The sequence below is a fragment of the Octopus bimaculoides genome, chromosome 15, assembly GCF_046866305.1.
Source record: "Octopus bimaculoides isolate indiv1 chromosome 15, ASM4686630v1, whole genome shotgun sequence".
Taxonomy (NCBI): domain Eukaryota; kingdom Metazoa; phylum Mollusca; class Cephalopoda; order Octopoda; family Octopodidae; genus Octopus; species Octopus bimaculoides.
The window spans coordinates 41,459,195-41,472,706 of NC_142942.1; the positions used below are offsets into that span (position 1 = coordinate 41,459,195).

The following is a 13,512-nucleotide window of genomic DNA, read 5'->3' on the forward strand; positions in this document are numbered from 1 at the left end:
AATTGCTATAGCCACTTATATTATAATGTAGTTTATATACCTTTGTATATTAATATATTATATCTTATTGTACGTTTCTATACATTCTAAATGTTCTGAATTTTAGCGCTCGCTTTTCAACGGTTTTTTTTTTTTTTTTGCTCTCATTGAACGAATGGGAGGCAGGCTATCTCTTTTAAACCAGAGTAATTATAGAAACATCTGATGAGAAACAAGGGATCTTTTTTAAAACGGGGGCCACATTTTTCATTAACGAAACACTTTGAAACTTGGAACACTGGTAGAATGCGTCATATAAAACATCTTTTTCTCTTAGTCTTCTTTAAAAAAAAAAGAAATCCATAAATTATTCCATGTTAAAGTTGTCGTATTTCTGTAATTTCAACCAATCACTGACGTCCATTCAGCCGATATACATTAAGTGCCGACTACATAAACAAACGATTCTGAAACAATTAACCCTAACCCTAACCCTAGGGTTAGGGTTAGGGTTAGGGTTAGGGTTAAAGCAAATTTAAAATGAAAAAAGCAAATAAAACGAAGAATCGTTTGTTTATGTAGTCGGCACTTAATGTATATCGACTGAATGGACGTCAGTGATTGGTTGAAATTATCGAAATAAGACAAATTTTTACATGAAATAAATTCGAATACAAAAATATTTGTCTGTTCTATAACACAAAATAGATAAGTATACGAAGTTTGAAAGTCTTTCGGTACCAAAAGCACTACGTAAAACATTAATGAAAAATGTGGCCCCCGTTTTAAAAAAGATCCGAAACAAGATCTTGTCGATCAAATTTCGAGATCATGTGATAACATTTTATCAGACTACTTCATGCCCCAGCATGACCGTAGAAGATAGCTAAAAAAAATAATAAGAGATGCCAAAAGATATGACGGTCTTCCAAACGATTTCCATCAACTAAATTCCAGCTACGAGATATTGACCATTACTTCTATATGATCTAATAGAAACTTGGCTGCTATTTCTAGTTGGTCATGCGACTGGATAAGGACTCATTTGTGGAGTTAAAGTGAGAAATCAATATTTAGTTAAGTTAGTTGGTTTGAAAGCAGGAATTTCAAGCAATATTTATTTATCATTTCTTCTTGACTATTATTTATACACCTGAGACGTGAAATATTCCTTCTACAATCCTGAACACTGTTTACATATGGCTTTTATTTATTTTGGATTTTTATATATTTGTTTTTTTTTCTTCTCTCTTAAAAAAAAATCACTTCTGACCAAATATGAAAAATCACAGATTTGCTTCCTCTTATTTTAAACCTTTATTTTATTATTATTTTGTTTTTTGTAAGTTATGTCAATAAAGTTTGGAATATTGTTGTTTCATGTTCTCGACGTTATGATAAAGTAATAAATTTTATTCCTGTGTTAACAGGTTTGGAAGAAGGGAGAAGCAAGGAGGAAAAGGATGAGGAGTAACTATGTCCATTGCTTTTTAAAAAGGCTTCCTCTGCCTCCCCCCTACCGCCCCTACTCCACGGCCACTACGAGAGTCAGACTGTGTGGAAAGTGTAGATAGAAAGGAGACAGTTAACACGGTTGGTGTTCAGCTTGAATTCTTTCACGTAGATGACGATCTGTAGAAGCAACATGGGGAGAGGTGGTGGTGGTGGATTTCTAGAACGGGCCATGTCTGTGGAAAGGTAGGAAGGGAAAGAAGGACTTCTAGAAGCATTCAGGGATTGGGATGAAGCAGGTAGTTGATGAGATGAAGATTCAGATGACGAGAGAAAGGAAGCATGAGTGGATGGTGTTGTTTAACCCCAGGTCTTTGATTAAAAGCGTTCCATCTTGAACCACTCGTATCTAAAACTAGTGCAATGTATCTTTTGTTTTTGTCTATTATATACGTGTAGAGGTGCAATGGCCCAGTGGTTAGGGCAGCGGACTCGCGGTCATAAGATCGCGGTTTCGATTCCCAGGCCGGGCGTTGTGAGTGTTTATTGAGCGAAAACACCTAAAGCTCCACGAGGCTCCGGCAGGGGATGGTGGCGAACCCTGCTGTACTCTTTCACCACAACTTTCTCTCACTCTTACTTCCTGTTTCTGTTGTGCCTGTATTTCAAAGGGTCAGCCTTGTCACACACTGTGTCACTCTGAATATCCCTGAGAACTACGTTAAGGGTACACGTGTCTGTGGAGTGCTCAGCCACTTGCACGTTGATTTCACGAGCAGGCTGTTCCGTTGACCGGATCAACTGGAACCCTCGACGTCGTAAGCGACGGAGTGCCAGTTCATTATATACGTTACGTTTATTGTTCTATTGTCAATTATATACGGTACGTTTCTATAGTACGTTATACCTCAGTGTATTTCTAATACTATATTTTTTGCCCGACCCCCACCTTGAGTACTGTTGCCCACTGTGGTCCCACCCCATACGAAACAACTCATTACGAAACTAGAAGCACTCCAGAGGTTCATAACAAGAAAAAAGATAAACGGCATGAGAGGCATTGATTATTGGGGTCGACCAAAAAAAAACTCAACCTCTACTCTCTCCAACGTCGCCTGGAGCGCTACATCATTTGTGTTATGTGGAAAATATTCCATCAATATTGCACAAATGATGTTGGCATCAATTTTAAAATCCATCCAAGACTTGGTCTCCGTGCTATCTGCCCTCTACAAAAATCGAACTCTGTACACATAGCAACATTACGTCACAATTACTTTACCTCAACCGGTCCAGCTCTCTTTAATACCATACCAAATTACATCAAAATGGAAACGAATCCCATAAAATTCAAATGTTTACTGGACAAATTTCTTCAAAAAATCCCGGACCAGCCTCCTACATTTGGATATGTCTCCAACAGTAATAAATCTTTGGTAGAGTGGGCTATAGTGCCCCATATATGACTAAAAGACTTCACCAGGTGGCGCTATTGAGTTAGACATGGCCTGGGCCTACGCTGGCCGAAACCTACCAAAGTTACATTAGAAGCGATTGCTTTTTGAGTGCTTATAGCAATGGTTTAGCAGTGGTTAGCGTTTATAGCAGTGGTTCTCAACCGGGGCCCATACAAGCAAAACTGGGTCCTCAATAGCATTTTATAGGTCCATGAAAAATGTTTGCTTTAGATGTATTTATTGCAAGAAACAGGCTTCTTTCTCTAACGCCTTACTTTGTTTATCACACATTCACATGTGTGATAAACAAAATAAGCATTTTGAAAGAAGTCTCTATGAAATTTTTTGAAACATCGAAAGGCTACGGGGTCCACCAGAATAAAATAGTAATCAAAGGGGTCCATAGATTAAAAAAAAGCAGCGAATCACTGGTTTATAGCTACAACCCTGTCTCTCTCTCATCTCTGTATCTTCTGTCCTTTCTTTCGTTTCTTGTTCTTCTATATATTCCAGCACTCTCACCTCCCTCACTTCTATTTTGGAGGTAATATTCATTCCCACATAAACGTGGATATTCGATGAAAACAAACTATATTGCTGTAGTTACCGTGAAAGAAATTCTCACATTGAATTTTCGGTGTAAAATGCAATCTTGTTTATATCTCTAGCGCGATGATAAATCCCCGCTACCTCCAGCGCCGACAACCACCAAATCACGTGATTTCGACATTGCTTGATCTTGTCACTGATTGACACACGACTGCGAGAAGTGGCAGCGATTCATCTCCACGCCAGCGATATATAGAATGACAGTGCTAAAATAGGAGCTGGTGTCACGATTAGCCAGTAAGCTTATTAAATATATATATATTCGCGACAGAGGCAGTATTAAACACCGAGAGGTAATATCTATCCTCACTCAAAAATGGATATTCTATTAGAACAAATTATACTACAGAATACTTCTCGGCCTCACTTCTCACCCGTTATCGTGATGGCGGTTGTGTATTTATACATATTTCATTTGTTCCCGGAGGCCGCTCATAAAGCAGAGCAATAATTTCCCATTGTAGCAATGTTATAAATCGTAATTCATTCTCAGAAAAAATATTTTGCCTATAAAATTTATAATACTCGTAAATAAATGGCAATAAAACAACAGCAGAATGTAAAGAATATTTTACGTAAAGTAAAAAAAAATATCAAGATCAATTATAATAAAAAAAAAATATTATAATCGTTTTCTGAATCACTTTCACTCATCTTAGACTCGCTCTCACCATCACTTTTGACGCGATCGCCGATTCACAAGCACTCGTAGATTTCTTTTTTAAAACAAGTCTCGATAAATTTCTCGGCAACTTGTAGAAGTATTTGTTATTGTAGTAGAAACTGTCGCACTTCGTTCAAAATTTGGATCTTGTGCCTCAAAAATAAAACCAGTAAACCCAGGGTCTCGTAAAGCGGGACCTTGTAAAGTGAAGTGTTACTGTTTATCTAATACCTTTGACTACCAAAACTATTTCCTCCCGATGGTCGACTGAGTGTTCTTATAATCTAAATTTGTGTCGTTCATATATATGGCGTAGCAGTGCGGCAAGTAGCTTGCTTACCAACCACATGGTTCTGGGTTCAGTCCCACTGCGTGGTACCTTGGGCAAATGTCTTCTACTATAGCCTCGGTCCGACCAAAGCCTTGTGAGTGGATTTGGTAGACGGAAACTGAAAGAAGCCCGTCGTATATATGTATATATATATTGTGTATGTTTGTGTGTCTGTGTTTGTCCCCCCAACATCGCTTGACAACCGATGCTGGTGTGTTTACGTCCTCGTAACTTAGCGGTTCGGCAAAAGAGACCGATCGAATAAGTACAAGGCTTACAAAGAATAAGTCCTGGGGTCGATTTGCTCTACTAAAGGCGGTGCTCCAGCATGGCCACAGTCAAATGACTGAAACAAGTAAAAGAGATTCACCAACACCAATTTATTTCATGTATATGTACACACAATGCGTAATACCACACCTACTGAGCCCCCAAATCCTGTAAGCAGTTATAAAAGATTCCCTGTATTTTCCACTTTCTTTTTTGTGAGATTAGAATGTCAACTCTCCTGATTTTCACCTACCTATGAAGAAGGACTACGGATCGTTTTCCCTTTTATCCGTAATATTAGAATTTGAGCTTCTAGGATATTTACTTATCAATAAAGAACTACTATGAAATCTGCTTTCCTGTCATTCATACTCACATTTCTCTGACTATTTGTTAAATTCTTTGATGCCATCAGCAACCATTTGACCATCTTTATTTTATTTTACGTTCGTACGCTTCACCGCTACATTGCCTATAGCCTCTGGTATGTCTTCCTTCGTTCAACGTTAGATTTTAGATATATACATCAGATTTTGTTTTGAGCACTAATTATATTTATTACACACTTTTTTGAACGTCTTCTTACACATTATACTATATTATGTTTTCTTATGTTCAGTTATAATAAAAACAATTTTACATTAATCTGATGGGTTACTCTATACATTTGGTGAGTACCAATCTATTCTTATAATACAAGAATGTTTCTGATAGTGACCTCGAAGTTTCAGCCAGCCAAGCAGTCTGACGATAGCTCCCCCTATCTGTCCTCCTTCCACTCCTCACTATCTGTCGTTCATTCTCCCTTCTCACTCCTTTTGTTTCTTTCCCTCTCTTGTCCCCCCTTCCCCTCCTAACGACAATGTAAACTTCATAGATAGACAGATTGATGTAAGACCCAAGGATTGAGGTGTAGGAAGAGAGTGAGCTTCAAACAATCCGTAGAAAATATAAAAGACAACTTTCAGGAACGATTGTGGTTTATTGAGGCAGAAGGTTGTGGATTTTTTTTCCGTATCAAAGTACGATAAGCTGAAAAAAAAAAAAAAACTATCTTACAGTTCACGGAAGGCAGCCAGGGTTGCCAAGAATGCGAATTAAAATGCAAGAGTGAGGAATGGAGTAGATAAAATACGGACAACATGCTTCATAGCGAACGGAACCTCGGAAGTGGTAAATATCCAAGCGAGGTGCATACCGCAAGCTACTCTTCAAGCAATGTGCCTCCTAACGACAATGTAAACTTCATTTAATCAAGATACCTTTGGGCTGAAGAGCAAACTGCGGTGTAAACCTCGCTTGGATATTTACCACTCCTGAGAGGTTCCACTCGCTATGAAACATATGTAGCCCGGATTTTATTTACTCCATTCCTTACTTATGTGTGTATATATATATATATATATATGTAGTTTTAGGGAAAATAACCAAGTTTCAAGAACTCATCGATAAAAATTGAGTTTTTACCTGTAATTTGGGATTTTGTCCCTAATATATATATATATAGTGGAGGAGCAATGGCCCAGTGGTTAGGGCAGCGGTTTCGATTCCTAAACCGGGCGTTGTGAGTGTTTATTGAGCGAAAACACCTAAAGCTCCACGAGGCTCCGGCAGGGGATGGTGGCGAACCCTGCTGTACTCTTCCACCACAACTTTCTCTCACTCTTACTTCCTGTTTCTGTTCTACCTGTAATTCAAAGGGCCAGCCTTGTCACGCTCATTATCCCCGAGTACACGTGTCTGTGAAGTGCTCAGCCACTTGCACGCTAATTTCACGAGCAGGCTGTTCCGTTGATCGGATCAACTGGAACCCTCGTCGTCGTAACCGACGGAGTGCCAAAAATTTAAAATATATAGATATAGCTGCTGTGGTCTCAGTCATAGGACTGCAGCCATGCTGGAGCACCACCCTAATTTATTTTCTATCAACTTTGTTGTCGCTTTATGGTTGGAAGTTGGTCTATGATTGGGTTTGTAGTAGCTGATCTCCACTGGCTGGTCAGGTATTGTTGTTAGGACTACATGTACGTATGTAAGTATCTATCTATCTGTCTTATTTCTTTACTGCCCACACGGGGCTAAACATAGAGGGGACAAACAAGGACAGACAAACGGATTAAGTCGATTATATCTGGTACTTATTTAATCGACCCCGAAAGGATGAAAAGCAAAGTTGACCTCGGCGGAATTTGAACTCAGAACGTAATGGCAGACGAAATACCGCTGAGCATTTCGCCCGGCGTGCTAACGTTTCTGCCAGCTCGCCGCCTTTATCTATCTATCTATCTATGTATGTAAACAACCATAATAAGAACAACAATAATAATTGTAATAAAATTTATTTTTTATAGAAAAATAAGTTTGCTTAATATTACATATTTACCTTGTTGAAATAAATTTTAATTATCGTCTATGTACAGCGGGTGATAAATAGAAATGGTGGGAATTGGGAACACGAAGCTTGTGATGTAGAGTATATCAGGGGAACCAAAGAGAAAAATAAATAAATAAAATCCTTGTGTATATAAATTGTGTGTCTATTGTGCTGTTTTGTATATGTATTTGTCTTGACATTTTTGTATTTGTGCATAAACTTCTGAGATTCGTTCCTGAAGGATTTTGACATTTTTCTCTGGTAAACTTGGTATTAAATAATGGAATTTTTCGTTCTTGATGAATTCTTCTTTCAGTTCTTTACCAATATCTCCAGTAAAGTGTAATCTTTCTATAGCTTTTGCAGTCGATTTCCTGAAGACACACAGCGATTGCAATATGGAATGGTGATACGAACTATATTTATCAAGTAGGCGATATCCGTGGAATAATCCAGATTCGTTATCCAAAAATACTAGCTGTTCATTCGATGGAACTTTCTGGAGATTATGTGCTGGGTTGCTCATCATATTAGCGTTCCATTGTTTGTTGAACATATTGTTTACAACGCGGTCAAGATTGGCGATTAAATAGTCGAACACTATTAAATCTGACCACTGGATGAGTTCACAAAGTTCATTTTGACTTTTGCTCGACAGGCTATCAGAAGTAGGATTTAAGTGAAGGCCTTCGTTGCGAAACTCTTTAGGTATAAATGTTGGTTCAAGACCATCAATCCATTCTGACACGACAACTACTTGGTCTTCTACCCACTGAGATTGTGCAATTTCCTCGTGAATGTCACTCCACTTGATATCTCTTGGTTGTACAGCAAGAGCAATGGATGGGGGAAGATTACTGATTTTTAAGATTTGGCTTAAGTAGTAAGAAAATATATCTCCTTGGATTTGATCTGTATTTAATCGATAGCGAGCACAAGCTTTTGAGGAATCCCTGAAAGTCAGCAACCTGTTTTGCATTCGTCCGCATCCTTCTTCCATTTTAACAATTTGCAGAATGCCAGCTTTCTGCCGCCAATTTGATCTTCTTTCTTTAGAAAAACCAACAACACACAATTTCTCTACAGAAGGTTGCCAAAACACACCATTTACTACAGAAGAATTTCCTGCCAATTTCTTATTTATATTTGGACTATAATCAGCTTGGGACTTAGTTTCTGCTGCACCTTTTACCACCTGGGAAGGTTTTTTATTGGAATCATTAGCTGCCGAAAACCGAGTAAACCTAAGTACAGCATTGATGGGGATTTCGGGTTTCACATCTGCGTTCAATAATGTTTCTTGGTAAGGAGCATCTGGGTAAGGACTCTTCTTTAAAATCTCTTCTTTGATTTCTAAAGAATTATTCGTATTCTGAACCACTGCTAAATCGGTTTTTTGCATTTGACCGTGAGCTTTTTCATTTAATATTTCTCTTGCTACAATAACTCTTTGTATCTGCTGTGCAAGTGGGCCTTCTGTTGGTTCCTGGTATCGGTGATAGGACTCTTTGATGTCAACTCGGACATCCTTGCTGCTGGTTCGGACAAAATCCGAAGGCACAGTCACACCCGGAAGTTGTATTAACAGGCCAACAAGAATACCAAAGAAAAATCCAAGCCCTGTCATGAACAATACTATAAATTTCATACTTAATTCAAACCGTTTAATTCCTGCAGTCACTGCTGACTCACAGTCGGAATATTTGCATGGTTCTACGACCAAATTAGACTGTGAAGAATGACAAATAACGCCAGAATTTGGTTGATATGTTTTAGCCATAAATGAAGTTTCTATTTTGTTGATGAAGAAGAGGGTAATAAGCTGCTGATAATTAATAGCGATGATAAAGATGATAGCATCAGATAAAGAAATCTTTAAAGTTCATTAAGCCACTTCATTGAATCGAAAATTGTGCTAATTAATCCCATCTTAGATAATCACCACCTGGAAAAAATTAAGAAAAGTAGAATTAGAAATAAAATAATGAATTAAATTAAATAATTAATAAAATCAAGGTATAAATAAAATATACAAAAAATTGTGTTCGGCATGGAGAAATTTCTAACTGAAATTTAAATTGATAGAAATATCTTTGAAAATCTCGAAATTTTTTATTTAAAAAACAATTTTAAAATATTTCATGATGTAAAGCAATTTCAGTTGATGTGTTTGTATTTCTATATTAATTTAGTGAATGGAAAAATGATAATGTTTGAAAGTGAAACAAGAATACTTCGTTGTAGCCTGCTAAACATGTTCTAAACCAGAAGCATCGACGAAAAGCAGTCATTAATTTGGTGAAATTAATAAGTTCAAGTAATCATAACGGTCATTATGAATATTATTGGATTTAAAACTGCTTCGATTCCTTGATTTTAATCCTGTGTAATATTTGAGTCACAACTGGGCTTTGACAAAACTGATTAAATATTCTGGAGAGTAAGTTTAATAAATTTTAATAGACTACCGGATTGGGCATAATCTAAACAAGGTGTCATACGTGCGGCCCATGACAATGTTTAATTTGGTTTCAGGCTCAATTTTATGAAAAAAATTATTTTTTGGGTGTTTACTGGGAAAGACATGGTTTTAGAGCTCTTAATTTGTTATTGAATTTTGTTGCTTTTAACAAAGTTATTCTGATTTTTGTTGAACTATTTTGTTAATAAAAGCTTGAAATTCATCCCGTGAATAATCAGTCTGCCAGACGACACACAACTAGACATGGCTGTTGAGGGCAGAAGGCCGACGTATCACTTGAGTGGTAGTGCAAACTCTCTCAAGGTTTTCTGTCCACAACAAAAAAGAAGTGACAGAAGACTCCACTTCTACCAACAGTACCCCTTGAATCTCCAGAAATAGCAACTAAGACATCCCTCACATCAACTCTCACTGTCTTACAAAAAAAAAAAATAGACACATTCGAACAAAACAACTTTAAATATACAAAAAGACGGAATGGTCACATCTGAAACGCTCTTATTTATATAGTTCCGTTCGAGCAGGGCTCTATATATACACACACGCACGCGCGCGCTTTCTATATTCTTTCTACCATTTGCAAACTTAGTTGTGTTCTCTAAATGGAAAACCCAAATCAAACAAAGCTGTAAAGTGGTGGCAGCAGCAGTGGTCGTAGTAGTTATGTGAGGGGGAGGAGGATGATTGGGGTGTGTGGTTTGTGAAAATAGACCCTGTGTCAGCAGGACCCCCAAAGATAAAGCAGAGGTAAAATAACAACAACAACAATGGCGAGTGTAAGGTAAGAAGAAGGGAGATGAAATAAGAAAAATCGAGGTTATCTTTTCTTTACCTCCACAGTAAACAGAAATTACCCAGTGTCATACTGATACTAAACAACAACAACAGCACTATTGTTACTGCTACTACTACCACCACTACTGCTACTGAAAACTACAATTACCACCTTCACCACCGCCAGACTTATCTCTAGGAAATCAGGAATATTTCGGTAACGTGGCAGTTTCCCTAACAACACACTAAGATGGAAGCTAAACAATAATATAATAGCAAACGAATATATATATATATATATGTGTGTGTGTGTGTGTGTGTGTGTGTGTGTGTGTGTGTGTGTGTGTGTGTGTATATATGTGTATATATATGCGTGTATGTATATATATGTCTATGTATATATATATATATATATATATATATATATATACACATTACATGTTCGTTTATACCCAAACACCATCCCTCATATATATATATGTGGGAGAGGGAGAGAGAGAGAGTGGGAAGGTGTTCAATGTGTGTCTCTAAACTATAATGTCATACAAACAATAGGCTAAATAAGTAATTTCGAGGAGATTTCACAGAGAAGTGGGGAGTAGGGGCAGGTAGGAGGTATTATTTATCCACAACAACAATAACAGCTCAATAGTCCAATAGACCTTCAACAATGTGTTGATGACGGAGAGTCATGTCTGAAGTGTCATACCGACCTCCACCATCACCAAGGGAGACACGTGTCTGCAGTGTCATGAATTGGCCATCTCTACCACCACCACCGACAACAACAACAACAACAACAACAAAGCGAGTCACCATGGAATCTCCTTACAGTGTCACTCGCTCTGCTAGACATGACAACCAAAATTCCCTCAAACTACCATGTAAAATACGTTAAAAAGGAAAAAAAGGGCACATTAGCTAGCACAGTCCAAAACACACTAGTCCCAGAAAGAGGCGTGAAGGTTATGGTTGAAAGAACGCTTTTGACCAGATGTCTGTTTAATCAGTGTTGACCAAGAGTTACACAACGATAACATCTCTTTTTAGCATTAAAGAGGGAAGGTCAGTAGCCATGTCCCCATGGGCTGCAAGACTGGCGGAAGGAAAGACAGGAGGAAAGTATCTTTAAAACCGGAAATCAAATCCAGATTCTTGCTACAGAGTGGACCTACTAAATACATACTGGGGCCATGTTGCGGTGTTAAAGTGAGCGACGGGTGGAATCTACCCTCACCCTTTCAGAACACAAAAAAAAAACAAACAAAAAAAACAGAACAAATACTTCAAGTCATCTTACAATCCCGCCAATCCAACCACTGGATTAATCCGACATTTTATCGACCTCGTTGACTACGGTGAAATTCGAACTCAAAGATTTGGAGTTCGAATACAACAGCTTTAGCAACACTGCCGATTCTTCAATAAGATTCAGCAACAAAAATAACATCAGTCTTTACGTGGTCTCTCAATCGGTTAGAAATAACAGTCAAATACCCCAAAATCATACTGTAATGTCTTTTTTAAAAAAACGAAGGGCATATTTAGATAATGGATGAGACGTTGATAAATTTCAACTGTCTGAATAACAGGGTTGGTCATAGATGGAGGTGTTTCGGCACACAAGTTTGCACAATCAGAGTTGACCTTGGGCTAAACAGTAACAAAAACAACAGCAAAAATATCTGTCTTGCCACAAAGACGGGTTTTGAGAAAAGCTAAACAAAAAAAAAAAACGGATTAACCAATAACCTCAATATTGATCAATCACAATGTTTTTATTTTTCATCGATATATATCGACGAAAGACGTGCAAAACTAATCGCGCACACACACACACACACACAAATATTAGAGAGAGAGTTAAACTACTGTATTTTAAATATCTTCGCTTTGATATTCTCTTGTTCACAAAAAGGACAAACAGATGACTGCCGTGACGCGATTCACAGTTCGTTGACCACTCAGAAAATAAAAGACCCCCTTCTCGTTCCTCGAGTCTCAAAGACCCCTTAAAGAGAATAGCTATTTTACATTCAATTGAAACCAGATCTTAGATCCATCGGCTCCACCTATCTCTATACAGTTCTTTCGTCGGTGTCTATTCACGTTCTGAGTTCAAATCCTGCAAAAGCCAACGTTACCTTTCAGTGTCGATAAAATAAAATAATAGACAATTACGACATCAACAAACCACCCTCAGCACACATAAATCATTGCTGGCTTTGTGCCTAAATCAGAAACCTTTATTATTATTATTATTATTATTATTATTATTATTAAGGCAGTGAACGGGTAGAATCGTTTGCACGCCGGACAAAACAAAATGTTTCGCGGTATTTCTTCTGCTTCTTTATTTACTGGGTTCAAATTCCGCCGAGGTCGACTTTACCTTTAATCCTTTCGCGGTCGATAAAATAAATGCCGTTTGAGCAACTGGGGTCGAGGTAATCGACTTACACCCTCCCCTGAAATTACTGGCCTTGTGCCAAAATTTGAAAATCATTATCATTATTATTATTATTATCGAGCCATTGATGTTAAGGGGTCCAAAGTGCGTGCGGTGTCTTTGGTTATCTACGGTGGGAAGCATATTGTTGATTTAATCTCTTTGCTAATCGTTGTGTTTGTTTGCTGTTTACATGTTTAACCTCACTGTCCCTCGTCTGTGTATCGTCCTGGTGGCTAATAAAGAAAGTGTTGTTATTATTATTATTATTAGTCAAAATTAAAAGAATTGTGCCATTGTTATCTAGTGAACGATATTTCGACACTTTGTGTATCTTCAACTAGTTCAAAAAATAAATTTGTCAATCTACTTCATTTTGGTAAATATAGAAAGGATTGAGGTGAGTCAAAATTAAAATTAAAAGAAGAGGTCGACTTTGCCTTTCATCTTTTCAGATCGATAAAATAAATACCAGTTGAACACTGGGGCAATGTAATCGACTCATCTTTCCCCCCCCCCCACCCACCCACCCACCAATAACTGCTGCCCTTGTGGGAAAATTTGAAACCATTATTATAATTTCTTTTGCTGTTGCTGCTGCTGCCGCACTCGTTATTTCATTGGTATCAGTTAAGGCATTCGCATCTATAATTACAACATCCTGATGTAAA

The 13,512-nt window shown here is 37.7% G+C and overlaps 1 protein-coding gene across 4 annotated transcripts in view; it reads right to left on the minus strand.

Annotated features, from left to right (window-relative positions):
• Positions 1 to 7,085: 7,085 nt before the first annotated feature.
• The window catches only part of LOC106873815 (four-jointed box protein 1), a 181,698-nt gene continuing 175,271 nt past the window's right edge, over positions 7,086 to 13,512 (minus strand). For all 4 annotated transcript variants that reach the window (XM_052973292.2, XM_089363772.1, XM_089363771.1 and 1 more), the window contains one exon: positions 7,086 to 9,081. In XM_052973292.2, the coding sequence (XP_052829252.1) occupies positions 7,300 to 8,916 (1,617 nt within the window). In that variant the 5' untranslated portion in view covers positions 8,917 to 9,081 and the 3' untranslated portion in view covers positions 7,086 to 7,299. The remainder of the gene's footprint in view (positions 9,082 to 13,512) is intronic.